General features: G+C 31.5%; 8 protein-coding genes across 8 annotated transcripts; 6 read left to right on the forward strand and 2 right to left on the reverse strand.

The window, feature by feature from the left end:
- Nucleotides 1-271: 271 nt before the first annotated feature.
- On the forward strand, nt 272-2,455 carry BX664DRAFT_274898 (permease family-domain-containing protein). The gene is made up of 5 exons (XM_051541260.1): nt 272-456; nt 531-751; nt 826-1,374; nt 1,451-1,547; nt 1,632-2,455. Exons 1-5 carry the CDS (start codon nt 307-309, stop codon nt 2,352-2,354), a joined length of 1,740 nt encoding a protein of 579 aa, XP_051402926.1. The 5' UTR covers nt 272-306; the 3' UTR covers nt 2,355-2,455.
- Nucleotides 2,456-2,918: 463 nt separating this feature from the next.
- On the forward strand, nt 2,919-3,707 carry BX664DRAFT_324616 (uncharacterized protein). The gene is made up of 4 exons (XM_051543882.1): nt 2,919-2,959; nt 3,040-3,141; nt 3,227-3,301; nt 3,374-3,707. Exons 1-4 carry the CDS (start codon nt 2,950-2,952, stop codon nt 3,553-3,555), a joined length of 369 nt encoding a protein of 122 aa, XP_051402927.1. The 5' UTR covers nt 2,919-2,949; the 3' UTR covers nt 3,556-3,707.
- Nucleotides 3,591-6,414, reverse strand: BX664DRAFT_324621 (integrator complex subunit 2). The gene is made up of 10 exons (XM_051543883.1): nt 6,179-6,414; nt 5,699-6,109; nt 5,528-5,616; nt 5,379-5,469; nt 5,064-5,277; nt 4,914-4,982; nt 4,702-4,813; nt 4,462-4,611; nt 4,259-4,370; nt 3,591-4,145 (listed from the first exon to the last, which is right to left on the reverse strand). Exons 1-10 carry the CDS (start codon nt 6,403-6,405, stop codon nt 3,758-3,760), a joined length of 1,863 nt encoding a protein of 620 aa, XP_051402928.1. The 5' UTR covers nt 6,406-6,414; the 3' UTR covers nt 3,591-3,757.
- A 151-nt stretch (nt 6,415-6,565) lies between these two features.
- BX664DRAFT_324622 (DnaJ-domain-containing protein) lies at nt 6,566-8,100 on the forward strand. Its single transcript, XM_051543884.1, has 3 exons — nt 6,566-7,028; nt 7,090-7,150; nt 7,226-8,100. The coding sequence occupies exons 1-3, from the start codon at nt 6,648-6,650 to the stop codon at nt 7,936-7,938; spliced, it is 1,155 nt and encodes a 384-aa protein (XP_051402929.1). The 5' UTR covers nt 6,566-6,647; the 3' UTR covers nt 7,939-8,100.
- A 561-nt stretch (nt 8,101-8,661) lies between these two features.
- Nucleotides 8,662-10,413, forward strand: BX664DRAFT_291731 (uncharacterized protein). Its single transcript, XM_051541954.1, has 6 exons — nt 8,662-8,936; nt 9,006-9,385; nt 9,472-9,529; nt 9,601-9,635; nt 9,725-9,883; nt 9,980-10,413. The coding sequence occupies exons 1-6, from the start codon at nt 8,747-8,749 to the stop codon at nt 10,253-10,255; spliced, it is 1,098 nt and encodes a 365-aa protein (XP_051402930.1). The 5' UTR covers nt 8,662-8,746; the 3' UTR covers nt 10,256-10,413.
- A 202-nt stretch (nt 10,414-10,615) lies between these two features.
- BX664DRAFT_324629 (At2g23090 like protein) lies at nt 10,616-11,332 on the reverse strand. The gene is made up of 4 exons (XM_051543885.1): nt 11,238-11,332; nt 11,076-11,147; nt 10,932-11,002; nt 10,616-10,861 (listed from the first exon to the last, which is right to left on the reverse strand). Exons 1-4 carry the CDS (start codon nt 11,244-11,246, stop codon nt 10,786-10,788), a joined length of 228 nt encoding a protein of 75 aa, XP_051402931.1. The 5' UTR covers nt 11,247-11,332; the 3' UTR covers nt 10,616-10,785.
- Nucleotides 11,333-13,107: 1,775 nt separating this feature from the next.
- On the forward strand, nt 13,108-14,665 carry BX664DRAFT_324634 (uncharacterized protein). Its single transcript, XM_051543886.1, has 2 exons — nt 13,108-13,626; nt 13,719-14,665. The coding sequence occupies exons 1-2, from the start codon at nt 13,203-13,205 to the stop codon at nt 14,594-14,596; spliced, it is 1,302 nt and encodes a 433-aa protein (XP_051402932.1). The 5' UTR covers nt 13,108-13,202; the 3' UTR covers nt 14,597-14,665.
- A 73-nt stretch (nt 14,666-14,738) lies between these two features.
- Nucleotides 14,739-16,462, forward strand: BX664DRAFT_324636 (vacuolar import and degradation protein-domain-containing protein). The gene is made up of 6 exons (XM_051543887.1): nt 14,739-15,467; nt 15,547-15,624; nt 15,704-15,793; nt 15,875-16,077; nt 16,147-16,176; nt 16,251-16,462. Exons 1-6 carry the CDS (start codon nt 14,844-14,846, stop codon nt 16,312-16,314), a joined length of 1,089 nt encoding a protein of 362 aa, XP_051402933.1. The 5' UTR covers nt 14,739-14,843; the 3' UTR covers nt 16,315-16,462.
- Nucleotides 16,463-16,725: the final 263 nt, after the last annotated feature.

The raw sequence follows: 16,725 nt of genomic DNA on the forward strand, positions 1-16,725 counted from the left end.
ACAAAGTAAATCGATTATTATTATAGGAAAAAGTAACAAGTAAACAAAATAAAAGTGATATAATTGAAATAGAGGGTACAATCAAAAAATTTATTGTCATGTTTTGATAAACGATGATTGTTTTTCTTTTAAGCGAATCATTTTGATGGTTTAATATTCGTTTATCAAAGTTTTTTTTTTGTTCGATAAGCTTATCATTTTAGATTCCGTCGATATAAAAATCTCAATTTTTTTCTATTGTATCTTCCTTTTTTAGTTCTCTTCTCTTATTCTTGTACTTTTTTTTATTCTTGACCAACCTTTGCAATGGGTTTCGTTGATAATATAAACGATAGAATTGCACATTCGTTTATTGGAAAGCACTTTCAACTTGAAGGTTCAGGTGCTCGCCGTGAACGTATTGGTACCCGGTTTTCAACTGAAATTCGAGCTGGTTTGACTACTTTCTTTGCTATGGTAAAAAAAAACTCTTTTTTATTTCTTTATTTACTATATTCTTTTTCTTATTATTCATATTTATTTTTATTTAGGCTTATATTATATCTGTTAATGCTTCTATTCTTTCTGAATCTGGTGGTACCTGTGTTTGTCCTGCAACTGAAGCTGATCCTACCTGTGACAACAATGTAGACTATATGAATTGTATTTATCAAGTTAAACTTGATTTGATTATGGGTACCTCTCTTATTGCTATGATCTCTTCCATTTTGATGGGTTTTTTTGCTAATCTTCCTTTGGGTCTTGCTCCTGGGTAAATAGAATAGAAGATTTTTATTTTGTTGATATACTGAACCTTTCTTTTTTTTTTTTACTTCCCATATATAGTATGGGTTTGAATGCTTATTTTACTTATACTGTTGTAGGTTATCATGGTTCTGGCAAAGTATCTTATGAAACTGCTTTAGCTGCTGTCTTTATTGAAGGCTTAATCTTTTTGGTATTATCTATTTTTGGTATTCGTCAATGGTTAGCTAGAATCATCCCAATGAGTATTAAAATAGCCATGGGTTGTGGTATTGGTTTATATCTTTGTTTCATTGGTTTACAAGCTTCTGCTGGTATCGGTCTTGTTCGCTTAGATACATCCACTTTGGTCACTTTAGGTGGTTGCCCTGATGCTGCCTTGGACAAGAATGGTTCATGTTTATGGGGTCATATGGAATCTGGTACTATGTATATGGGTCTTTTAGGTCTTATTATTATGTCTATCTTGATGTTGTATCGTGTTCGTGGTGCTATTCTTCTCTCTATCATCTTTATTGCAATTACCTCTTGGCCTCGTAACAATGCTGTCACCTATTTCCCTTATACTGCTCAAGGTGATGCTATGTTTGATTACTTTAAACAAGTAGTATCCGTACACAAGATGACTCAGTAAGAAATTAAATTATATATATATATATATTTCAATCTAACATTTTTATTCTTATTTGTAATTTTTATTTTATAGTACTCTCGGTAAATTTAACTTTGATTTGACTGGCAAGGATATTTGGATTGCTTTGATCACTTTTCTATATGTTGATATTCTTGATACCACTGGAACTGTACGTAACTGTAATATTGGTCAAATGAAAAAAAAATTATTCATCTTTTCTTTTCTTTTCTTTTTTTTTAAAAAAAAAAATTAGATGTATAGTATGGCCAAATATGGTGGATTCACTGACAAGAGTGGTGATTTTGAAAAATCCACTTTTGCTTTTATGACTGATGCCTTGACAATCACTATTGGTTCTTGCTTTGGAAGTTCACCATGTACTGCATTTGTTGAATCTGGTGCTGGTATTGCTGAAGGTGGTCGTACTGGTATTACTGCTATCACTATTGGTTTTGGATTCTTTATTACTATCTTCTTCTCACCCATTTTTGCAAGTTTCCCTCCTTGGTCTACAGGTCCTGCCTTGATTATTGTTGGCTCCATGATGACATCCAGTATCCGTAATATTAATTGGGATTATCCTGGTGATGCTATTCCTGCATTCATCACTTTGGCTGTGATGCCCTTCACCTACTCTATCGCTTATGGTGTGATTGGTGGTATCTTCTCATATATTATCATCAATGGTGTTGTATACATTTTGGACAAGATATCCGGTGGTCGTATTCATCCTGATTATTCTACGCGTGAAGAATGGTGGCATGCCGCTTTCAGTCGACCCATGTCTCCCATCTGGATCCGTTATTTAATTTCCAAAGCTCGTGGTGAAAAGGACTTTGATTGGTATCAAGATGATTGCGAATTTGAAGATGAACAAGTGGATCCCAACGTTGTTGTGACATCTGATACTGATTCTGTAGTCAATAGTCAAATTCATAATCAGCATCTTTCCGAAAAAGGTGAATTATATCATTAGGCTATTCTTGTAGTTATTGTGTATTATGTTATACTATTATTATTATTACTATTATTACTCTTATTATTTTCGTTATTAGTTATTATTATCTTCTCTCCTCCATTGTCTTTCTTTTTTTTTTTTTTTTTATCATCTTTACATAAATCTTTACTTTAAAAACCTTATTCATCCTCAAAATAGCCTTTGGCCAATAAAATCAAAGCAGGCTTTGCTATATCTCTATCTTTATATATTAGTATATTCTTACTTTTACATAGAAATTAGAATACAACTACAGCTGGATATCATAGGTTATGCTTAATATGTAAATAAGTCGGATGATTCGATGTAGTTATTTCTTTTTTATTTTTTTTTTTTTTAATTGAAAACAAGTCATACTTGGAATTATCATCTAGAGTCACATACATCAAAATTGCGTTTGTTCTTTCCAACAAAAGGTTGTCATGAGTGCGTAAAATTGTTAACCGTTATGCCGGAGCACGAAAAATTCCCTCTTCCTTTTTTTTTTTTTTTTTTTTTTTTGTTGGATTTCCTTTTTTTCCCTCCTTTCTTTTTTTTTTTTTTTTTTTTTTTGCAGAATCTTAAGAAGATAAACATGCCAATAGGTAAGAACATGGTTAATATTCTTTGAATCTTGGTGGAAATAATGACAAAGGTTTATGGGCTTTGTTTTTTTGTATCATAGCAATGGTCAATTCAATACGAACACTTGCTCCAAGTCAGTTTGGTATTCAATTGCGGGTCAAGATCATCGATTGGTTAGTGACAGTGGAAACTACAATGAATGGTAAAAAAAATAAAAAAGTAATTTGTGTGTTGTTCTTTTGCGTTTGATTTGAATGATATGTTTGTTTTATTTATAATGTCTATAGATGAAACTATCGAGGTGAGCGAATACTTGGTGGGTGACCAGTCAGGTTGTATCATGCTGAAAACAAACGTCAAAGGTTAAGATAGAACATTCGCAATACATGAAAAGATGCTGATATGGATTTTTTTTTTCTTTATGGATGATATAGGATGTTCAAACGGACAATGGTTGGATATCAAGAATGGTTATACTCAAGTAGTGAATGGATCTTTACGTTTGGTGGTTGATAATAAATCAGATATCTCAATGGTTGACACTGATACTCTTACTGATCATGACATTGACACTTCATATAATGCTTCGTTTATTGAATTCCTGGTCAAACACTGATATTAAATTGTACCCTATAATACGACTATCATCTCTTATTTTTTATTTTCTTTTTTTTTTTGCCTATATGGATACCCCAACCTCATATTTATTTTTATTATTTTTTTTTTTTGACTATTTGTTTATTATGATACATTTGATGAATAAACTATACACAAATCAAGAATATAATGATAATCTAACTACTATAAAACTAATATTACTATACTTGAAGAGATTTGTTGACATTGTCCATATGATCGGCTTCCTTCTGTACGGCTTCACATGTATCCTTCAGTACCTTGTGAAGTTGCAATAGCACAATGATCTTGTGACTACCTTCTTGACCGATGATCGAGTTATGTCCTGGTAGACCTTGCTGAATATCCATTAGTGCATGCAAGATCTGAGGACTAAAATGAGGAAACGCACGGGCCAGTTGAGCAAATGACGGGATGATCTGCAGAAGGTATTCTGAGGGTACACATTGTTGAGGCTGTGTTGTAGAAGTGTCATATTTTCGATTCGTCGACATGGCCAAGGCAGATGTTGGAACAGGATAAGCAATTTTCATCAATCGAGGTAGTAAACATTTTTCTGCAAGAGCCAAACTAGATACAAAAAAAAAAAAGCATAAACACAATGAGTATTTATATCATAAAAACAACTCTTTTTATATATATATATATATATATATATATATATATATAATAAGAATACTTACTAGCTTTCCATTGGGTACTTTTCACATAATTCACATCCTAAAAGGATTCCAAATACTTGTTTTTCGATTTGAGGCTGTCTTGTTAATTCGGATAAAAAGTTGAAGACGATGTCTATTAAAAACCATAATAACAACAAAAACTCATTAATCTAATATCACCAGAAATATCCTTTTTTTTTTCATTCGTCCATATATAATCTTACATAGAGAAGGAACCAGTTCTACCATCATAGGAATCAAGTTGGGAGGATATGTTTGAAAATGAAGAGTTTTTGCAAGTAAACTATCACGATCTTCAACAAACACTCCATGAATAAATCGGCAAATCAATTTCCTAGCCATCATTAAGGATTCTAGATTCATAAAAAAAAAATAAAAAAAAAGAATAAGATATGAGTACATATAATCTGATTTCTAAGATTAAATTAGATGACAAGGATTACCTGGATCATTTCTGTCTTCTTCTCTTTCTTGACATAAATCTAATAATAATTGAAGCATAGCTGAATCTTGAGCATTGATCAATGCCATCACATTTCGATTATTGAATGGTCTCTAGATAATCAAGTATATAAAACACATATGATAATTAATAACCTTTTTATTTTCCTTATCATTCGTCTTTCACCTATATAAAATGCTGTTTTGGGCTTACTTTAATACTGCCTGTATGAAACCTTTTCCATATTCTATGTTTGGAGCTAGTTCTTAAACATGATAGGATCTGGTTTAAAAAAAAAAGGATGAAAACGAAGAACTTTTCATATACGACGCATCTTTTTTTTTTTTTTTTTGTAAAATTTACATGTAGCCATAGTAATAATAATTTTTTCGATCTGAAAATACGTGAATCAGATTGGAAGATAACAAATGGATTTTGGACAAGATCGTCAAAAGTGTAGTCTTTGCGTTGAGTATTCAAATTGTTGATTGTACAAATCCAAATTTGATGTGGTATTGATAGGTGGTAGTATTCCCAAGTTGAAATAAAAGCATCTATTATCCGTGAATCAATGTACCTGTATCAACAAAATAAAAGGTAAAGATATGGGCAAACTTGATCAAGAAAGTCTTTTTCCACTATATTTCATCATCCTTTTCTTTTCTTTTTTCAATTTACTTTTCCAGGCATGGCGATATTAACGTAGATATAACGGTTTCAGAGCAAGGTCCCATGTTCTCTAGAGAGATTGTTTGTAGTCTTGAGAGAACTATACAAATATAAAATGAATATAGTGTCAAAGTATTTCCTATATAATTTTTGATTACCATTCAATACATAATCAGGTTTCGAATTGTATTCCGATAATGCTTGTTTCAATTCATCTTGAGATATAAATTGATCATAGCGAATTGATCTATTATTTGACAAAGATATTAGTAAATTAGTACTTCAAAATTAATTTGAATGAAAAAAAAAAAAAAAAAAAAACTTTTTACCTTAATTGTCGTCCAAGATTTAATTTTCCATCATAAAGGAGGAAGCTCACTACATCCAAAAGTTCCGGATACAAATTGGCAGTCAAATTGGCTAGATCAGGATATATAGAGTGATAGACCTTGGAACCTTTTGTAGTTTCGACATGATTCAACATGGCGCGTAAAGGAATGGTATGTACAACGTCCAATAAAGTATAAGGCATGTGTTGCTGATTTGTAATGTCAACACCAGAGGCTCCGAGTAGAGAGATCAATTTTGGATCCGTCCGAAAAGAAATGATAGCATCGTTGAATTGGAGCATATAAAGCGTCAGTAATATATGTTTAGGTGTCATGAGATGAACTTGATCTAAGTGAGGTCGAATCCATTCTTCTGGTATTTTTTCCACTTTGTTGCTTGTTAAAAAGATACTAAAGTACAAAAAAAAAAATGTTAGTTTGAATTACCTTAAAAAAAAAAAACAAGTCAAATATTGTTACCAATAGACGAATTCTTTGATGAGAAGACCAAACTTGGAGTGTAAAGGCAAGGTGACATTAATCATACATTCCAGCAACCATGAAGTGTAATTCGTTTTGTAAAAGACACGAGTTTTCAAAAGTTGATAAAGTGAATCAATACTATGTGATGAGCGCGTAGTAGTAGTGTTGCTGCTAGTTGAAGAAGAATTGGAAGGAATAGATTTTATATGTGTAGCTACTTGCATAGCTGTGAGTAATTTGTGTCTAAAAAAAAAAAAAAAAAAAAAAAAGGAGCGACTTTTTTTTTCTTCAAACTTTTCTAGCTTCTACTGAAAAATCTGGCCAATTAGATCAATTTCGGTGGTCTAGTCAATCGAAATTTTCCTTTTTTTTTTTAATTCTTGTTTTTTTTTTCTTCTTTTTTTTTCTTCTTCCCACACACACATATTTTTTATATAATATATATATATACCTAATACAATAGGCGATGGAAGTGAATAAAGATGAAGCATTTCGTTGTCTTTCCATTGCAAAAGAGCACTTGGCTTCTGGAAATCAAACTGGTGCTTTGAAATTTACAAAGAAATCGATCAATTTATACCCAACAGATGAAGCAAAACGATTCCTTACTCAAGTTCAATCTTCCACAACAGCAACCTCTTCAGCCAAAACAACTGGTGCAAACACTCATCGAAGTCAACAATCAACAACATCTTCCTCTTCAACTTTTGCAACAACTGAAAAGAAACATACTCCTGAACAAGCTAAAGCAGTGAAGAATATTTTATCTTGTGGAACCGATTATTATAAAGTACTATCGTTAAGCAAGTCTTGTACTGAAGTGGAAATAAAAAAATCATACAGAAAAGTAAGCAATAGATTCATTAAATTGATTGTAGTTGAACTTATTATCCTTCTTTTAATTATAGCTTGCCTTACAATTCCATCCTGACAAGAATGGTGCTCCTGGGGCTGATGAAGCATTCAAGTGTAAATGATTATATAATATATCATGCTACTTGCCAATTAACAAATATTATTATTTATTTATTTTATCTTATTCAGTGATTTCCAAGGCATTCACAGTATTATCTGATCGACAAAAAAGAGAAATTTATGATGCAGGAGGAGGTGATCCAGAGATGCGATCATCAGCAACACAACATCAACGGTATTATAGTGGTGGTGGTGGGCCAGAGGATATGACGGCGGAAGATCTGTTTGATATGTTTTTTGGTGGAGGTGGTCTTCGACAGCAACAATATCATTATCGAAGGCAACAATTTCGACATCCATTTTTCACAACTAGACAACAACAAGAACAACAAAGACAACAGAGACAACAAACCCCCATGTCAGGATTACTTCAACTGTTACCTCTTTTAGTTTTACTTTTATATGCATTACTCTCAGGACTCTTCTCACAAGACACAACACCTCTTTACAAATTTCAACCATCGACGGATTATTCGCAGGCTCGAACAACATTGGATTTGAAGATTCCTTATTATGTCAACCCAACATCATTTACACCAGTTGCGAAAGAACGTTACAAATTACGACGTGTAGAACGCCAAGTAGAAAGTGATTATGTCAATGCACTGAACATGCATTGTCAAAACGAACGACGACAGCGATCTTTCCGGATATCTCAAGCAAGAGGTTCACTATTTGGATTTGGATATGATAAGGAACGATATGAACAAGCATTGAAGATGCCAATGAAAAGTTGTGAAGAAATGAAGAATTTAGGATTTACCCCAGAATATATCTATTAGTTTAGTTGTAGTTTTAGTATTTTATCTATATTCATTTTTTTTTTTTTTTACATTGATCTTCTTTTGGACTGCGTAGTTTATCTAGTGTAGTTTTTATATAGTAGATAGATAATGAAATGAATCATGATACTTATGATAGAATAAAAGATTAATATATTAATAATAGGATGAAAAATATGATATTATATTTAGGTTGATCTTCTCATTTCATCATTCATTCGTTTAAAGTATATGAATTTATACTTACTATTCAATGCTTTGTACTTTTAGTGAAGACATTCCTGATATGGTAATGATGACTTTTCTTTTCTTTTGTATAGTGAAATCAACAATATATTTTTGAAAAAAAAAAAAAAGAAGAATGAATGAGACTGAAATAAAAATAAAATGATTTGGAAAGTTTGGAAAGTGAAGAGAAGTTCTCGGGATTCTGTCCAACCATAAAGTTCACGGGTAAAAAGGATATATTTAGACCAACCTTTTTTTTTTTTTTGTTTTCCTAAATAAAAATAACATTGATTGATGGTTTTTTTTTTTATAGAGAATCAGGAAACAATTCAATAGAAACATAAATATTCAATTACAACATAGAAAATTGAATTTTTTTTTTGTTCAACGTCAATCCAATTTTAAAATAGTTACACCGGGAAATCAAAAAAAAAAGAAAAGAAAAAACTATTTTACTCTTCCGCTTTTTTTTTCTCTTTCTCTTTCACTTTCTTAACACCTTTCCTTTCCTTTAAATATCTTTTTTTTATTTTATTTTTATTATTATTTTCTATTCTCTCTTTTTATATATATATATTTCATGTTGACTAATTTATTCGTAATAGGTGCTATTGCCTTGACTACCATCAATGGTCAAACTACCAGTTTCACTTTTAAGGAAACTTATCCTGAAGCTGGTGTTGTTCCTACTGCTAAACCTGAATGGCTTAATCTTCTTAAAAATGCTACTATTACAAATGCTCCTGTTTATAAAGTTAGTCCTGGTCAAGGTAAAATATTTTTTATATTTTATAATAATAATAATTATTCATTATCTTTATATTTTTATCCTTTCATAGGTCCTCAACCTCAAACTCAAGGTGATCCTTATTGTGATTGGACTTTTACTGGATGTTTTGGAAAAGAAGATTTGTATCAATGTCCTAAAGGTCAATGGGCTCCTACTTACGATGATGGTCCTTCTGAATTTAGTGCTAAATTATATGATGAATTGGATAAAACCAATACCAAAGCTACTTTCTTTATGGTAGGTGGTCAAGTCCACAAGTTCCCTGAATTGGTTCAACGTGCTTATAAATCTGGTCATGAAATCGCTATGCATACTTGGTCCCATAGTTATATGACTTCTTTGACAAATGAACAAATTGTTGCTGAATTGAAATGGAATGAACAAGTCATCAAGGAAGTCACTGGTGTTAGTCCAAGATTCTTTAGACCTGTTAGTATATTTAAACAAAAAAGAAAAATTAGATTTGTATTTTTTTTTTTTTTAATCATCATGAATTTTTTCTTTCTTTTTATTAGCCCTATGGTGATATCGATAATCGTGTTCGTGATGTTGCAAAGGCTCTCGGTTTCTCCGGTAACAATAATCATATATATTATATATTTATCTGTATCGATTTATTTTTTATATTTCTTTCTCTTTCGTAGCTGTGATTTGGACTCATGACACCAATGATTGGGCTGTAAGTTAAACATATTAAAATTCAAATTGAATCATCAAAAGTTTATGATAAATATATTCATCTTTTCTTTTTTTCAACGATTCATATAGTTGACTGAAAATCCCAACTTCAAGGCTTCTTGGATCGATGGTAACGTTACAAAATGGGCATCTGAAGCTGCCAGTTCTCCTAATGGTGGTGTATCTTTGGAACATGATTTATATAATGTTACTGTTGATGCTGCTGTTCGTGTTTTGCCTACCTTTTTGGTAAGACGATTCTACTTCTTCATATTCTTTTCTTTTTTTTTAAAAAAAAAATCTTTATTTGATGACATAAAAATAATCTTTATATATATATTATAGAAAACCTGGAAAGTGACCACTGTCGGTGCTTGCAATCAACAAATTTCCTATAAAGAAGGTGCTGGTACTAGTGTTTCTGCTACTAATGCCACTACTTCTGCTGCTCCTTCTTCTTCGGCTTCTTCCAAACCCAATACTCCCTCCAACAGTGTTGCTAGTCCATCTGGTGTTGAAAGTGCTCAATCTCAAACAAGCAAGAGTGGTGCCGTAGCCATCAATGCTAGTATCTTTGGTCTTGGTCTTGCCTCCATCGTTGCCACTGCTTTAGCTCTCTGATCATTCCTTGACCCTATTTTATTATGTTCCCACTTTTATTATATTACTATATTGTCTTTTGGTTAGCGATGGTTTAGTTATGTACTCTATAATCTTATGAACCCTTTCTTTTTGTTTCCAACAATAAAAAATCTCAAATTATATCTGATAGAATTTACCATATATCATCCCGTCATCATCATCATCATATCATCCTATTCTTTTTCATCGTTTTCCAAAGTCAACCTATCTCCTCTTGTATTCTCTTTTTCCATGTAGCGTTCCTACTGTCGCTTGAATCAAAAAAAAAAAAAAAAAGTTATAGATATTTGTTTTCCAATCATCTAAGCATCCAATCATAACTTTCAATCGATCAATCAATCAAGAAGAGGGGTAAACAACAATTTCTAGATGTTTTTATTATACATTGATCATAAAATCAATCTAGCGGAAGAAGAATAAAAGTATATAAATATATGATAATAGAGTGAAGTAAAAACAAATGCAGTCATGATAAAGAAAAGAGGAGGAAGGTCTAATTATCCTAACTACTATGAGGGAGCAACAAAGTCAGGGAAACATTCATTCATCTTTTTTCCATGCTTGTTTTCGGCATGTTCAGTCAAACTAGATACAAATAAATATTATACACGTCAGTATTATTCTTACTATAATAATCATCCTCAAAATTACTTACGCCTTTTCTCGACTTGTACAAAGGAAAGTTTGGAAACAGGTCTTGCAAATGATGTTCTTAGCAGCAGCATTCTTTCATGTAAAGAACAAGAAGAGTGTAAGTATAAAATATAAAGTGAACTCTTTTTTTTTTCTCTATGCATACCACTTTCAATTGAGAAGAAGGACCCTTGGTAGCCTTAGCATTGCGTTCACGCTTCATTTGTGCTTTTTGTCCCTAGTAACGTAATCATCAGTAAAAAAAAAAAAAAAAAAAAAAAAAAAAAAAAAAAAAAAAAAAGGTACATATAATATTATAAGGTCTTACGTTGCCCATGGTGATATGTAGTAATAAGGTAAAAAAAAGAAGAGAAGAGAAGGGAAAAAGAAAGGGGTAAAGTAAACAAAAAAAATACCTCTTTTTCGGGGTTGAAAAAAGTTTTTCTTTTTTTTGAGTTACTCTTTTTATCAATGTTAGTCGTCGGCTGTTTTAGATATCAAACCATTTTGTCTCTTCTGATAAAAAGTATTATTGATTATTCCATACTAATACTCTTTTATGTAATTTGATCATCAAGGTATGATGATGATAGTGATGATATTTGAGTGGAGAGCGACGACAATGGAAGAGGTACATTGAAAATCACATATGATTGGCGCGGAATATCATTTTTGTAAAGTGTATTACGAAAAAAGTTTTCTAAGATAGTCTCTTTTTTTTTTGATGCATAATGATAAGGTTAGAAATGAAATGGATGCTGTTCGATTTCTTATATTTTGTTTAAATATGATATGATGGTGTATAATCTTCGTTTGATTTATGGTCTTCAATTGTATTTTGATTCATATATTGTTTATTGTATGGACATTCGAGTAGAAAAAACAAAAAACTATGGTTCATTTTTGACATTTAGACTCCCTCAATGGAGTTTTACGGATGATCATATCAACACTCAAGACGCATAAGAGTGAGTAAAAAAAAAAAAAAAGAAGAATATATACAACAAAAATAAAAAAAAGAAACCGATAAAATACCAATAATCATCATGATTGTCCAGATGTGTGATGATTAGGGAGAGCGATACCATCAATAACATTCCTAAAACTGACGTATTCTTTCGTTTAACAGTTCCTTCTTATCAATATCCAGATACGGCCATCCAGGTTGAGTCAATTGAGTTGAATAGGTTGCTTGCAAAATAGTAACAGTGATGGGTTAGTACAGTATCTGGTATACCTTTTTATTAATTTATTTTCTATAAAGGACTTACTTTTTTTCTGCCATTATGAATATCATCTTATGTACTACGTGTAGAGTAAATATAATTCCTGTTGTTCAGATATTCCATCCACACTAGTATGATCAACAGGATGTTTTCTAGACAACTGGTTCAACTTTTGATGATTGATATTCCTGACATGTTGGTGTTTAACAAGAATGGACGAATAAAAAGAGCATATAACAAAATTCATTTCCAACTATAATATATGATATCCAAAGAAAATATTGAGCATAACATTCATTAAAATAATATAATTAAAAGTAAGTCCTACCTCATCAATTCGATAGTGAATTCGGTTATAATAATGACTTGATAAATTATCAATCCATATGTTTTTCCACTTTGTCAGCAATCCTTTGTAGATTTGTCAAAGTCACAAGAGTTGTCCTTGTTATAAATTAAGTTATAGAACCATTGGAGAAGATATGTTTTGTGAATTTGGCCTTGTAATCGATTTTGTAGGTGGCTTGCTCAATTTTACGCTTCTTTGCTGTTGTTAGTTATTGGTGTTAATGTTGATAATGATGGTGTGCTAGGTAACGATGATGAAGTTGACAATGACGAAAAATTGGCCACCTCCTAGAAGTGATTTTATTGCTGACGATACAAGAAAGAAAAGAAAGAGGAAAAGAAATTGTGACACAACTTCCCAAAAAAGATTTGAGTCATATGCACACGGAGTTTAGATCATCCATTTGAAATGAGCTTTATGCTACACGAAAGCATGAACAAACTCGGGTCCAATATCATTTAACAGTAAAATAAAAAGTGGATTTGATAACATGATACTGGGAAAGGATTTCATCAGGTAATCTTATAGATGTGAGTGTATTACAAACTAGCCATAGTCGCATAAAATTCACCTGATAATGTCGCTCTTTTTTTTTTTTTTTTTCGTTACTTCTTTTTCCCCTTCTTTTTTTCTTTCCCTTTTCTATTTTTCTTTTTCTTTTTTTTTTCTATTAGTCTTCGTCTTTTACTTATATCCTGACTTCAAATTTATACTTTTTATGCTTTTATCAGAATTACCACCAGAACTCATCTTGGAAATCTACCAATGGTTATACGACGGAATGGACAATATTCGGTTGATAAAAGATATAGCTCGACGTCGTTTATGGGCTTTGAACGTTCTTTCGACTTGTAGTATTTGTAGGTCATGGTTCTCTGTAGGATCAGATTATCTTTCTATACGACAACGTACTTTACCATTCACTTTATTATCTTCTTTATTACATACTGTGGAATGTCCAACCTCTTTATCTCTTTTTCAACCAAGTTGGACTCATCTTTTACTGTCATCAAAACAAAATCGTCTTCCTTTTCATCTTCAAGTCCGTCAAATTGTACTCAACCTTACTTTATTATTAAAACCTACATCACAATCAAATTTGATTCAACAGCAATCATCTTGTGAACAACCCATAGCAACTGGTAAATAATAATAATAATAATAATAATAATAATAATAATAATAATCCATAGTTTAACTAACAACCCGTTTTCTTTTGTTTGGATAATATTAGAATCACTTTCGGCATCCATCAAGATCTTATTAGACACGTGCCCAAACGTGAAAACTGTGGAAATTTTATATGATTCTCAATATACCCCAAGAATGGCAAATCGTCATCGACCATCTCGTGTTTTGGCTCTTCCATCTAATATTATCTCAGATGCATTGACGACACATTGTATGAATCATCACCCTTCATCATTACTAACATTTGAAAACCAATGTACTTTTTTATCTCATTTGGTATTTACAGCTCGGGAACCAATACAAAGATGTCCTTGTTGTACTGGTCGTGGATGGGATCACACACTTCGACCTTTACTTCAACAATTACCAGTATCGACCTTGGAATTAGATCATGTGTTACCATCAAGGAGTGTACTGGAATGTCTCGCACAGAATCAACGAATACATACATTGGTAATCAGAGGAGGCATTTTGATACAAGCATCACGACTGGCTCGCTATGGTACAACAATATCAACACCACCACGATTCCCCACAGATTTACTTTCAAGAATAAGAATTTTGGAAATATATCTACACAGTAACAACGATGATGAGGATTATGATGATGATAATCAATTGGATTTATTGGCAATGTTTCGACAAACATATGATATGGTTCATCCTATTAAATCTTTAAAACAACTAATTATTCATGGTCACGAAAGGTATAAGATTTCTTCCTCTACTTCAACAATGATGACTGACTCAATGATTAGCAAAGATGTATGGAACAAACTTGAACTATTAGCGGAAAGACATCATCAATTGGATACTTTTATTTTGAAGAATATTCCTGGTTTCCAAGGTATATCTGAACAATCACGATTGAAATGTTTATTCTCTAGGGTAAATTTAGTTGATGTAGTATATAGTTTATAATACTTTTTGTATACAATATATTTTTTCCCCACACACCAAAAATAAAAAAAAAGAAAAAAAAATAAAAAACCAGTGTACAATGCAATAAGTTTGAATCTCAGTTCTTACTTTATTTTTCTGTTTCTTCTTTGTGTTTCCCTCCTTTTTTTTTTCTTCGTTTTATTTCTTTCGTCTTCTTTTATTTATTTATTTTTTTTTTATTTTTTTTATTTTTTTATTATTTTCTTTTAATTCATTTATATTGAATATGCCAGTATCTTCCTCTACCACTTCTACTCTTACAACAGGAACAATAATTCAACGATCTTCTCGTACACGGAATACTGTTAACAACAATAGTCCTACTACTGATACAACTCCTTCTACTTTTGCCTTCCAGTCCTTTTACATTGGTCGTGAAAACAGTAATACTAGTATAACAACACCAACACCAACAGCAACCTCTACAGCTAATCATTCAAGAACAACATCTACCACTAATACCATAAGTTCTCATTCATCTTCTCAACAAGGGAACTATTGTCCAGGTTGTAGTGGTCAACTTGACTTCCAGACGTGCCACAAGAGTCATTGTAACAAGTTTCTCACGAAGACTAGTGGCAATACTTATAACGGCAAATCAACCTTACCTTCTCAATCTTTACTAAATGAATCTTCAACTTGGCATCGGTCCTCTAACGACAACGGAAGAAAATGGACGAGAAACCGAAAAATTTGTTTATTGACCAATCGTACGGATGATGATCGATGGGTGGATCTCTCTGATCAACGTTTGACTAGTGGTAGTTTGGGACATCTTTATAGTGGATCTGAATTTATTGGTATACAAAAAGGGGCCACAAGTAATTACGATGTTGCGGTTGAAATCCAGGTAAGTAATCTTTCTCTTTTTTTTTTCTTGAAGACTTTCATTAAACATTCCTTTTTTTTATTATTTTTATGATAACTAGTATGTTGATTTAAAAAATGATGTACTTGGTGGTTATCTTCATATATCTGGTCTTACGGCTCTATATCCTGAAATTACTGTAAGTTAATATTTTGATGAAAGAAGGGAATATCCTTTCAAAATAGAAGAATAATAACATTTTTTTTTCTCATCATTAGACTTTTTTTGAAGGAGAAATTATTGGACCCAAGCATTCTTTTCTAACTAGAAAATGGTTGGCTGATCTTTCAGTGGATACAAAGCATTGGGTAAAATACCAGTAACAAAAAAAACAAAAAAAGAGATGATGATGAAAAGAAAATATTGATTTACTTTTTTATTTGGATTAGGGACGATTTGCTTCTTTTGCTCCGTACTTAGATATATTCAACAAAGATGACTTCCATTATGACCATTTGGACCAAGATTTCATTTATATGCGATGGAAAGAGAAGTTTCTGGTACCCAATCATCACCTGAATAGTATTGATGGAGCAAGTTATGCTGGATTCTACTATATTTGTTACCAGCGGTCTACAGGTAACATCAATGGGTAAGTCATCCTTCATCAATAACTACAATGCCTAAAAAACTGACTTTTTCTTTTTCTTTTTTTTGCTAGCTTTTATTATTGTCGCAGTAATATCGAATGGTAAAACTATATAGAATGATTGATTTTTTTTTTTTTTCATTATAATCATTTCCTATTTTTCTTTGTTTTTATAGGTTCCAAGAATTAACGCTCTCTCATGCACTACAACGGCAATTCCCAAGTTTTGAATTCCGTTGAAAAAGGTTTTCTGTGGCTGTCGGCATGAAAAAACAACAACAATCATCATCACTTCTGTGTATCCTCCCAAACGAAAAGAATAGAATAGTTTATTTTTTTGTTAATCCAATCTTCATCATATTTGGTTCTATCTATCTTATTATATCAAATTCAATAAATTACATTGTTTTTTTAAAAAAAAAAAAAAGGAAATCATCATATCTAAATCATTTCTTTTCCATTCACCAATCAAAGATCATTATGCGGTTTTGATTTCACTATGTTTGTTTGCTGAGTCTAAATTAATTCATTGTATTTTGAAAACAAAAGGCGCAATGTTTACACTTTCTTTTTCTCTCTTCTTTTTCATTCTTTGTTTTTTATTTTATTTGTTCTCAAATTTGTCAGTTTCTTCCTTTTGGTCTTTTTTTT

The sequence above is a fragment of the Halteromyces radiatus genome, assembly GCF_025201355.1.
Source record: "Halteromyces radiatus strain CBS 162.75 chromosome Unknown BX664scaffold_2, whole genome shotgun sequence".
NCBI classification, from domain to species: domain Eukaryota; kingdom Fungi; phylum Mucoromycota; class Mucoromycetes; order Mucorales; family Cunninghamellaceae; genus Halteromyces; species Halteromyces radiatus.